This window comes from Carassius carassius, chromosome 24 (genome assembly GCF_963082965.1).
Source record: "Carassius carassius chromosome 24, fCarCar2.1, whole genome shotgun sequence".
NCBI lineage: Eukaryota > Metazoa > Chordata > Actinopteri > Cypriniformes > Cyprinidae > Carassius > Carassius carassius.
Genome location: NC_081778.1, coordinates 23,471,366 through 23,483,867, shown reverse-complemented (window position 1 = coordinate 23,483,867; position 12,502 = coordinate 23,471,366). Strand labels below are relative to the sequence as shown.

At 37.4% G+C, this 12,502-nt stretch overlaps 1 protein-coding gene across 12 annotated transcripts in view; it reads left to right on the top strand.

Moving 5' to 3' along the window:
* LOC132103229 (receptor-type tyrosine-protein phosphatase U-like) overlaps positions 1-11,508 on the top strand; it is a 199,738-nt gene extending 188,230 nt beyond the window's left edge. For 10 of the 12 annotated variants that reach the window (XM_059508167.1, XM_059508163.1, XM_059508162.1 and 7 more), the window contains 6 exons: positions 623-772; positions 2,374-2,688; positions 3,774-3,899; positions 5,978-6,135; positions 9,238-9,373; positions 10,089-11,508. In XM_059508167.1, the coding sequence (XP_059364150.1) occupies positions 623-772; positions 2,374-2,688; positions 3,774-3,899; positions 5,978-6,135; positions 9,238-9,373; positions 10,089-10,151 (948 nt within the window). In that variant the 3' untranslated portion in view covers positions 10,152-11,508. The remainder of the gene's footprint in view (positions 1-622; positions 773-2,373; positions 2,689-3,773; positions 3,900-5,977; positions 6,136-9,237; positions 9,374-10,088) is intronic. The other 2 variants (XM_059508164.1, XM_059508157.1) reach the window with 1 other exon arrangement.
* The last annotated feature ends 994 nt before the right edge of the window (positions 11,509-12,502 follow it).

Sequence of the window (12,502 nt, the reverse complement as noted above, 5' to 3'; positions counted from 1 at the left end):
TCTCTGTTGCATCTGTCTGCTCTGCGGAGGCAAGTGCCTTTGCTTAGATGTTCCAATATTTGCATATCCAAACTTTATTATGTAAATCCCAGTCATTTGACAGTTTAAAACCTTAGTCATTTTTTGCCAGATGCTTTAATTTAATCCATTCGCAATTGTTTATGTAGAGCAATGTATTCACTCGCAGTACACTTTGAAACTCGCCACAAATTTTGTTTACATCGAAACATGGAGGTTAAACAAATTCTGCTTTGTTTCTGAGTGTTTTCTCAGAGACAGTGCCTCCTCCAAAAAAAACAAAACAAAAAAAAACATTTGAGAAAATTAAAGTAAATGGAAGCAAATATTACAAAATAAATAAAAATACAGGTTAAAAAAAGGTATAAAAAATTATTTAAAAAAAATCACAGAAAGCAGTGCCTCCTTGTCACTGTGATTGGCTGATTAATGCAGTAATGTCTTTGTCTCATGCACACAACAGAAACTTCAAATGAATGTGTTAAACTAGATAGAGTTATAACAGAGCGGATTGCTCACCCTTTAAGACATTATCACGAAATCAAAATGTGAAGTCTACAGCAGGATATGTGTAGTTATGTCTTTGCTATCTCTTTCTGTATAGGAGCAGTACATATTCATTCACGATGCCATCCTGGAGGCGTGTCTGTGTGGGGAGACAGCCATCCTGGTAAACGAGTTCCCCCTGGCTTACAAAGAGATGCTGAGGGTGGATTCTCAGAGCAACTCGTCACAGCTACGAGAGGAGTTCCAGGTGTTTGTCAACAATACAAAACAATTTAATGTTTCGTAATTTCTCCCAAATGTCTTGATTGTGAGATCTCGGTGGTGTAAAATCCGAAATATGACTGTGTGATTGTACAGTACATTTAAACATTTTCTGATTGGCTTTGGATTTGTCACATTGCGATGCAATTTCACATTCAGTGATGGCAGACAAATCGCTTGTCACCTGAAATGTTCCACATAGCGCCTAGTGTTAGAGACAGTTCCCTTACTCAGTCTTTGCAATTTGAAACATGCTCCAGCTAATGTTGGATAGAAATGTTTAGGGCCGTGTTAAAAATGAACCACTTATATGGGCATATTTTCTCATATCTTACGCTTTTTCATTTTTTTGTGATGCTTGTGGCAACACGGGTCCATTCCATAGCATTTGTACACCTACACACATAGTGCAACAATGAGAAAACTGAGATGTAATAAATGCCAGAATGTTGGGAACTTTCAGAACTTAGAATCCTTTTTTTCATTTGTATACACTGGCAACGTGGGCATCATAGAGGAAAGTTCTTCAGTAGGGACTGTTGATTACAGAATTTTAATTGTTTTACTAGAACATCGAACATAAATAATAAAGGTAGTAGTGCAAACGTGTAACAGAAGAAATACGTCGCATTTTTTGTCCATTGGGAGCAGTGGTCAGCCGTGTTTCACTTTGCCACAGATCCCCAGGGAGCGAAAGGCCGGTGAAGGTTATTTAATAAAAGATGTACCACTCCACATGTGTTGCTGAGAATAGTTTTATCGATTCAGTGGAAGGCAGGGAGAACTACCCTTGCTCTCCTGCACTTACCTCTACATTGCATTTTTCTGACTTTACTTTCCAGGTGAATTATAATGCATTCATTATAAGCAATTTTTTGCTGAGTCTTTGAAACAGAAGTACAGGAAGGCTGATTTGGATAACAAGGTGTACAGTATATTGTTCTATAGTTATTAGGTACTGATGGAGCATATTATAATGGGTTTTGTACATATATATTTTTGATGTTTATGTAGACACTTTCTGTTGAATTGTTGTTATACAAGTTCCTTTGGCTGTAGTAAATAACAGCAAATCTGTTTACCTTTTGGTTTTCCTTGGGGAACAGTGCATGTATCATGTCTGTATGATTTGCACAATTTTTTCCTGACTTTGAGGAGGTTATAGAAACAGTATTTGTTATGTATGACAATACATATTTCTTTCTTTTTTTCGCTTTTTCAATTTTTTTTAAGAAAGAATCCTATTTGATCTTTTAAGATATATATAAATAATTATTTTATTTTAATTTCCATGGTGACATTTCTTTTTTTTATGTATTATAATTATTATTTATTTATTATTTAATTGTGTAGCTTTTCTTTCAGTTAACAAAAACTGTAATGAGTAATTATATTATATTATAAATTAATTATAGAAATGTACAACTTTTTGATGTCATAGAGATACATTAATAAACATATTGGCAGGGATAATAATAAACCCACTGACCTCATCGAAGTTGTCAGTGAAGCCTCAAGCAAAGGAAAAAAAAACGACAAAGCTTATTTCAGTTGTTTAGCATATCCTCCATTTCTTTTTCCCCTCAGACGCTAAACTCTGTGACTCCTCATCTGGACGTGGAGGAGTGCAGCATTGCCTTGTTACCACGAAACCGTGAGAAGAATCGCAGTATGGATGTTCTCCCACCTGACAGGGCCCTCGCCTTTCTGGTCACCACTGAGGGAGAGAGTAACAACTACATTAACGCGGCACTGATGGATAGTTTCCACCGGCCTGCTGCCTTCATTGTAACCCCGCACCCGCTGCCCGGCACAACCTCTGACTTCTGGAGGCTGGTGTTTGACTACGGCTGCACCTCTGTGGTCATGCTGAATCAGCTGAACCAATCAAACTCTGCTTGGGTAAGTGAAAGCATCCACACAACCACTAGAAGCTCCTCTAAATGCAGTGACCAAGAGGACTTTGGGAGTTCTTTCTTTTCATCTTTATAGGTTGCCTTTTTACATTTGCATCATCGCATGTCCTTTGAAGTCGATTAAGCTATTTTGTCCCCAGCTTCTGTGAATCTCCCTGTGAAATGTTCTATATTCATAAGCATATAGTCAAGTCTCATTTACATAAAGCTTCCCTTTGAGTTTGTGGAGTTGCGTTCCGGTGCTCTTCTCGATCACGGTTCTCTGAAAACCCTGACGCGCTAACATGCCGGCAGTTACTCAGTGTCACTCTCGCAGTTGATCTGCTCCTTTTTCTCACTGTGGTGGATTAATGTCTCTCCCTCTTCTTCATTCACATGATTGCTCTCTGCAGTCCATAAGTATTAATATTTATCACCTCACTTGCTTTGCTGTCATTAATGTTCTTCCTCTTTCTTGCCAATTCTCTTCGTCTCCACCCGTTTAATTTCAGCTCAGTTCTTTTTAGTAAGGCTACAGCATTTCATATGTATGGATGGTGAATTCTAAGGCTGCAACATATTCCAAATACAGATGAGTCGATATATTAATTCGATTGAATGATAAAAATGGTGAATCTCATTCATTTCACATCACATTCTTGGACTGAAATCCTTTTGGGTTTTTAGATAATGGGGGGTTGGCTTCTGACTGTCCTGCTTGATCATCATATGTTCAGCAGCTATACTGTAAAATACACTTTCTTCAGAAGCCTTATTTTAAAGTCTAGACTATTTTCAAGTCTAGACACTTTTCCCTTGCAGAGCCCTCTAGACCTATTTCCTCCAGAATCTTGCTCCCTCCAGAATTAATTTCCTTTTCTTCTCTATTCTTCTCTATTTATACTTTAAACAGTCCATGAAAATTGGTTAGAACACCTTCATAAACGTCTTAAACTCATTTAATGCTGAATTATGTTTTTTATTCAAATAGAGAGAGAGATTGTATATTCATTCATTCATTCATTCATTCATTCATTCATTCTCTCTCTCCTTCTGTCTAATATCTAATTATATTTTCTCCTATCTTTCCAGCCTTGTGTGCAGTACTGGCCTGAACCAGGTCTTCAGCAGTATGGTCCTATGCAAGTGGAGTTTCTATCCATGTCTGCAGATGAGGACATCATCACGCGGCTTTTCCGGGTCAAAAACGTGACAAGAGTGAGTTCTATCAATGATTTAAAATATATGAGGAGTTTTCCTCATATTACCTTATTACATTGTAGCCCCTCGCAGACCCTAAATATACCCTTATACCCCTTATGAGCAATTATGCAAAATTACATACAGAAGCGTTTTTTAAAAATAAAGATTACTCACTTGATCCTTTTGGGCCTGTAAAGGTACACATAAGGTAAAAAGTAATCCAGCTGTGCAAATGAGCCTCTTAATGTTCTTTCTAGAAATGCAAAGTAGATTCCAAAGTAATTTTTCTGGGAGAATTGAATGAGACCAGGTGATCACTATGTTGTGCCTTTTAACTGTAAGCTTAATTCCAAAAGTAAAAAAGAAAAATAATGGAAATTGAGATTTTTATGTAATATTTGAAAAGCTTTGAAAGCATTTTTAGGCCTATTACATAGACTAAAAGATAAAGAGTTAAATGAATAGGGTTTGTCAGTCCAATATATTTGTCAGCCAAAGCTACAAGAGCAATTAAAGAACAGAGGAAAAGCTATTTCAGAATATCCATTTTCATACCATCAGCACATGGCACTTCATATGGCGGCACTTTCGCAGACAAGGACAGATGCCTAAATAAGTTTTTATAAGCCTGCAGATATGAAGCATACATAATGAGTATGCCACAGAAGGTAATTTTTACCACTTTCAATTTGCCCTAGCTTGTCATAATAGTAAGGGCTAATTTTGTTCTGTTTTGCTCTGTGAATGTTTTATCATAGTGTTCTTTGCCTAATAGACACCTGCATTTTACTCTCAGCTCGATGTTTTTTTTGACAGATGTCACAGTGTTATAATGCTTGGCAGGCAGAATATCTGTGGAATGTTAGAAACTAAGGCGATTGAGTGGGGGGGAAGGCATATCCAGCGCTGTAGAGGGGATTAAGGGGGTGTGTGGATGGGGGCGCTTGTTATTGTGGGTGCGTGTGTTATTCAAATGTGACATCTCTTTTGCTTAGATTGTGTGGTGGAGAATGTTAGTGTTACTGTTTTTGTACGCTTCTGCTTTTAAATGGTTCACTTTCTGCATTGTTGCATGTCTTCTGTAGAGACTCGTTTTTTTGAAATCGCTTAGAAATATGGGCATTCATGTGTTGTGATTATCCAGGAAATCTTACATGTTAATGGAATTAAATTAAATCTGGCATATTAGTTTAATCCTCCATATTATGTTTGATGATGCGCTTGGCTCATTTTAATGATTGATAAAATCATGGATAAAAACAAGACGTGGTTTGTAGTCTAATTTTTTGATGTACAGTAGGCTAAAGGATATTGGAATATAGTGGTTGGATAGAACGTTGGAACCTAAACATTAAAAAAAAAAGGCTAATCAGCAGGGATTGTTAAATTGTCCTCTTTGGGAAACAAAAACTAAAGTTGCCAGGACATTCTGGGAACTTAAAATTGGTAGTGAAGTGCGTAAACTCTGTAATTGCTAGATTATGTTTAAAAAAAGGGTTGTTTACTGGAAAAGTTTCCCCTTATCCACCCTTTACGACATATGCAACAACTGATGGCACAATGGGTCATATTCAGATTGACCATATTTAGATTGAACATGAATGAGATTCATTGAGCATTATTATCTGAAAAAACAGCTACATTTTCATTTAAAATTCCTTTAATTTGAATATAACTTTATAATACATCCTATGACCTAATTTAACTACATCTGGCATCTCTGTATGTCCTATCAATTGTTTACAAATCGGAATAACATTTTAAATTGTGTCGCTCAGCTATGTTCAATGCGCTCACTTCCAACCCAGTTTCAGGGTGTGCCTCAAGGCTCTATATTAATACCTCCTGTGTTTGAAGCCAAAGTAGGCGTGGATCAGGGCCAGCTTTACAGTGTTTCTTCCCCAGCCGAGTGAAACCCTTTCCCAACACACTCATTCATCACAATCTAAACACTGCTGACTTGGCACTGCTGAGACCTCAGCATGGAGAACAGTCCTACGCTACTGTACACATTCATAAACAAGCCCAAATGCACAGCTGTTGATGCATTACTGATCTTGACTTTTCCTTTTCCCTGTCTCATCCATGTGAAGCTGCAGGAGGGTCAGCTGGTCGTGTGCCAGTTCCAGTTCCTGCGCTGGTCTGCGTACCGTGACGTGCCTGACTCCAAAAAGGCCTTCCTCAACCTGCTGGCCAGCGTGCAGAAGTGGCAGAGGGAGTGTGGGGAAGGTCGTACTGTCGTCCACTGCCTGTAAGTAGTTTTGTTAGATTTCTTAGAATCAATTTCCATTGTGTCTCTTTAGGTTTACATCTGGATATCTGTACATTCAGTTATGGCCAATTAAAATTATTCAGTGTTAATGCAAATACTGTAGATTAAGTAAACTTCCATTTTTCAAATTAAATTTGCACAAATTAATTAGGTTGTGATAACGTGATGAAGAATGTTGTTGCATTAGCTGATTTTAATTAGCTAAACTGAACAAACAGTTGCTTTTTTTAAGTGTATTCTCATATTTCTTTGTTAATGTTTTGGTTAGATTATTTGGTATTCTGTCTATTGATTTCTGCTGCACGGTAATACACTCCTGCAACTGTATATTGTAATGTTTCATAAGCTCTATGGACTGCTAATCAGATACAGACAGATGATAAAAAAAAGAGAAATCAGCTAAATGATGCAGTCCTGCTGTGCTTAACTACATCTTTTACTTCCACCATGTGTCCTCTGCAGTGTGTCATTGATTTATGTTTCCCCAAGCAACTGATGCAAACAGATACAGATCATTTTTTTCTACTTGCATGGCGAGATGTATGTCTGGTCTAGCAGGTGCACTAGCACTCTTCATCAGTAATACAAGTACTGGAAGATCCATGAGCCAAAGTGTTTCCAAACACATTCCAATTGGAGATTTTGTTATTTTAGAATATATTTGAAAAAAAGTCAAATTGGAACTACAGGAAGTGGAATTTAATAGAATTTAGACTAGTGCTGGGCGGTAAACCGGTTCATACCGAAAACCGGTCTATATTTTCGTTACGATGTTAATTTTGAATATACCGCCATACTGGTGTATTTAATTACTCAGCATTCAGAATGAACATTATGCTGCGCCACGGCCGCCCGACACTGTTTCAGACGGACCCTTTACAATGTTGCACTTCTAAGCAGTGACTGCGAGGCGTGCTGAGGGTAAACACAGCAGTGCTCCGGTGTTACGTTGTAACGACTGTTTCACACATAGTCCAGCTGCACGAGATTGCGGTCCGTCAGTGCGTTTTAAGGAGCGGTGCGTCTGCAGCAGTGCAGCGATTGTTAACGTACTGAGTCTGTGCTGCAGGCCCTGAATTAAAGTGAAAGTGCATTGTTCGCGGGAAAAATTAACATGGATTGACATGGAAACGCAGTCACATGGGTTTTTGGCTAGGTTTAAAACAAGAAAAAGAGTAACAAGAATATCAACCAGCAGAAAATGCATTGTACACCTGATTATGAAAAAAAAAAAAAAAAACGTCATAAACCGGAAAACTGGTATAATTTTGAAAATAACCGTGATATAAATTTTTGGTCAAACCGCCCAGCACTAATTTGCACTACCATTCACAAATTCAGGGTTAGATATTTGGGTGGGGATATTTGTTCAAAGGTTTGAGGTCAGTACTTCTATTCAGAATTGATATGTTGAACTAATTAAAAAAAGTGATAGTAAAGACATATTTTGAGATTAATATTTTATATAAATAAATCTTAAATATTTAGAAATAAATATATATATATATATATATATATATATATATATATATATATATATATATATTCCCTATATATATATATTCCCTATATATATATTCCCTATATATATATATATATATATATATATATATTTTTTTTTTTTTTTTATAAAATTATGAATAAATGCTGTTCTTTTTACTTTTTATTTATCTATCAAAGAATCCCCAAAAAAAAGGGATTCCAGGTTCCAACAAAATATTAATAAATCAACCTGTTAGAATGATTTCTGAAGGATCATGTGACACTGAAGACTGTAGTAATGGCTGATGAAAATTAATCTTTGCCACCACCAGAATAAATTACATTTTGAAGTATATTAAAATAGAAAACTAATATTAATTGTAATCATGTTTCACAATAATATTATAACAATAATACTGTATTTTTGATGAAATAAATGCAACCTTGATGAACATAAGAGACTTCTTAAAAAAAAAAAATGTTAAAAACAGACCCCAAAAAGACCTCAACTGACCCCTACAGACTCCAAACTTTGGAATGGTAGTTTAAATTTGATTAAATAAAGGGCAATATTTCAGTTTTGAATGATGCACAACCCTTCCATAAACTTCTACATATACATCTAAAACAGAATAATAGGCTAATACAGTACAGCCCAAATCAAAGAGAAAAAGGAAAAGATAAAAGCATTGTATTAACACTGAAGAGCAGAAATAAATTAGCTAATCAAAGAGCAGCTACACTGAATGGCAAAATGCACATTGACCATTAGGTGACGTTCCTGCCTTGTATATTGTTGAAGCTCCTTGCTATGGCCTGGGTGATGGCCATTGTGCCCTTGAACGGCACAATTAATCCTTGTCTTCACACAGTCTTATCTGTGTGTGCTGTGACCCCTATCTCTGTATGCCAGTAAGCCAGAAAAGAGATAATATATGCATAATATATTTCAGTGTACCTTAGCAAACAAATCATGAACAATATTCTGACATGAATAATTAAACAAACAAAATAGCTCTCAGATAAAATAATTTTTTAAACAGGGACTTATACCCAGACTCACTGTGTTAACATGGTCATCATCCTTTTAACCGCACACTTGACTTCCCCCATGGCTTCGTTTGGCTTCGTTTCCCCTCCTGCCCACTGAGCCGCCTCATCTGGAACCCCAGGCACAAATTTGTTTCCCATCGCCGCCCAGAAGCACATCACTCAAAACTGTCACACAGTGTTACCAACCGCAGGCAGAGAGAAGAGATTATGGAGATGAAATCAATTATGCTTTAATACAGAACAGCACAGGCCTTTCTCAGTGCTAAACCAGAGCTGCCAAAGCACTGACTGTGATTGATTATCTCACCATTGTCTCATCTAGCTGCCGCAGTTGTAACGTACGCATACATAGCAGAAGACCTCGGCGGATCTTCAAAAAGCTCTTTATGCCTCTGGTGCAGGCTGGTTTCATATTAACTGGATATAAATGATTTCTGCTGTAGACTGAATTTCAGTATGCAGCACAGCCAGATCTGTTTCTCCACTATCCTCAGTGTCTCTTCTTTACTCATGACAGCCGGGTTTGTTGTATTCTTGTCTGTCTAGGAACGGCGGTGGCCGCAGCGGAATGTACTGTTCCAGCAACATCCTGATGGAGATGATCCAGTACCAGAACATGGTGGATGTCTTCTATGCCGTCAAAACCCTTCGTAATGCTAAGCCCAACATGGTGGAGACACTGGTGGGTACAAAAATGAATTGCCAGTGAAGTCACACTAAAACAGAACAAAGTATTTAGAGAAAGAATAAAGAGATTATTGGTTGCAAAACAAATGGGGGGAATCTCAAGAGGAAGTCTTGCCTTTGAGTTAAATGGCAAAAGCATCAGTTTTGCTACAATCTGTACTGTAGACCAGGGCTTATCTAGAAAAAGCCCACTTACTTTTCCTGGCCCCAGTAAGTATGCAGCAGGCGTCTTCCTAACTAATATAGAACAGTGGCTTAATTTTTTCATATATAAATACTTATACCATGTGTAAATAAATAAATGTGAAATTTAGAAGATAACAAAATTGTCGTTGTATTGTCATTGTGTTATCTGATGTTTTATTATTATTATTTTTAACAAAACCATATTCAGAATCAATAAAATAATATTAATTAATGATTTCTGTCTATTTTTGATAAGGGACAATAAAATATCCGGTTTCCACAAAAATATTAAGCAGCACAACTGTTTTCAACAATAAGAAGAACTGTTTCTCAAACACCAAATGACCAAATTTATAAAAAAAATATATATAGTTTTTACTATATTTTGATCAAATAAATGCAGCCTTGATGAGCATTAGAGACGTAAAGACTTACAGAATAAAATACTTATGAATCTAATAGATATGATAGATATGAATCTAAATTATTGCACTAATTCTTTCATTTCTCTGTCTGTGGTGCAGGAGCAGTATCGTTTCTGTTATGAGCTTGTTCTGGATTATTTGGACTGCTTGGAGGTCAGATAGCGGACCCCCCCCCCCCCCCCAATTCCCATCATGCTGACCTCACTGCATGGAGCAGGACCACGGGCAGACTCACTCCCACACCCCTAATCACCTCTGCTTCCCTTCTTTCTGTCGTCTTACCCAGATCATAAAGCCGAAGGAAGAAGCAAAGTAAAGTTTTCTGCCTTTTTGCCCCAAACACCTTAATATATTACACCATTCTGTGTCATGGCTGTTTTTTAATTTAGGATATTTTCAGCATATTTTCCTCAGACCTGTGAGCGATTCCAGAGCCTGGCTTGGTGTGGTGTGGTTGGTTTATCTCTGCTTGCAGAGATAGTGGGCCATTTCAAAAAATGGCAGTTTTATTTTACACCTGCCTGTTTCTCTCTGGCTGGCTGGCTGGACTGAAGAGCAAAGATAAACATCACTTGGAGAAGTGTTCTGCTTGTGCAGCGCAGTGGAGTTGAGAGTTGGGCATCTTTACCGTGGCTCTTACAACGGAGTCGGGCACCTGCCATGCCCCTTAAAAAGCACTAAAAGGACAAACACACAAATGCATGCACAAATGCTGACATCCACACACACACAGATTCAACCAGCAGAGCTTTCCATCAATTGCCTATCAAGAAGCCAATGCCTCTTCATCGCAAAAGGAAATGCTGTTTCACCAACATTTAGCGATACATGTCTCCCTCATGGGTACTTTTCTCTGAGGATTGGTTCTTGTATCATCGGATACACAGTTTATTACTATATATGGTGCCATATGTCTCAAGAGGAGATTGACAGGAGAGTTGGGTGGCCACGTTGCCACTTTGTGGATTTCCTATCTTGCTGTAACTGTTGTCTTTTTCCTCACTTGTGTATATATACTTAACGTCTGCTGGAAATCTCTTATGTCTTAAGGTGGAAGTCTCAAGTGCTAACAGTGGCCTGTGTGCTTAAAGCAAAGCAAGTACATTGGGGGAGACATGATGGCATTCTAAAGCTTGCGGTGGATTACACCCTGACCTTTATCCTTTCACTCAGTGGTTTTGAGAGAGCGCAGTTAATAGTCCTTTTACAACGGCGCTGCGAAATGGGAACGGAGGCCAAACTGTGTCAGAAGTGAGGAGAAAGGGACCAGAAGGAACACCGCCAATCTTCTTCTTTTCACTTGTAACTATTTATCAGACTGACTCGTGTTCTTTCAGTGGATTTGTTTAATATTTGTGCAGCTTTGAGTGTACAGCTGAATCCTGGGCTCGAGATCTTTCAAAGCATCCCTTTATGTTTACATATTCACAGTCCATTTCTGTTTCATTGCAGTACGTGATGGGTTTTATTTGCCATTTTAATAGCCTGGATACACAATGCTTTATCATCTGATTGTCAAGTGTGCTGTTGTGTCGTATGATGTTTTTTTATGTTAGCTAGTCAAATTTCTGTTTAAGATAGTAATTTTGGCCTTTCACACCTCAGAAGTCAGTTGCCTTTTTTTTTGCCACATTGTATAATCAAATCATCAAAATATCTTGCTTTTAAACTTGCTTTAATATTCTCAAAGATTGGTAACAGAGTTACCAAAGAGTGTTTTATAGAAAATGAATTAAAAACAGCTTATATACTCTACTGTAAAACTTTCTTTCTGATGGTGTAAATCAACATTTTCTTAAGTCAAAGAACTTTCTTACAACTCTTGGCTGCAAAGAAAAAAAAGTAATTTCTTTAAGAACTTCAGACTGTAATTTGTAATTAATTTGTGGAAGGTGCCAGACAGTTTAATTCAGTAAGAAGAACTGACAGCCAGGAGTTCAGTGATTAAAAATACCAAACTGTGTTTACCGCCATTGATTGCAGTAGTTTAATCTAAAAGAACTAAATAAAATAGTCAGAATATCCACATCTGTATTACTCAAACACACATCTTTCAAATTGTTATGACCCCCAACTGTGAAATTGCCATATCAGCAAGATGTCAAGTTGGCAAATCACAGAGGCATTTTCCCATTGATTACATTATTCTGCATAAACCATCTCAGACTGAGGCAGACTGGTGCCTCAGTCCACACTGACCGCATCAGATGACTGATGGTGTTAACAAACTAGTGTAGTTAGGGGCCGCTCACTTAAAAATGAGAAATCTGCCATTATGTACTGTTCCAAACTGACATGACATCATTTCTACTGTGAAACACAAAGGATACATTTTTATTTCAAATCTTTTGAGATTTGGGACAATATGATGACAGAATTTTCATTTTTGGAGAAAGAGTTTCTATAAGGGAGCCAGAGAAAATACTGATTAACAGATTACAAAGTGTTGTGACTTTCTTCACAAATCCCCCTTTGGACTTTCTTGGAAAATGCCTGGACACTCAGATTTTAAG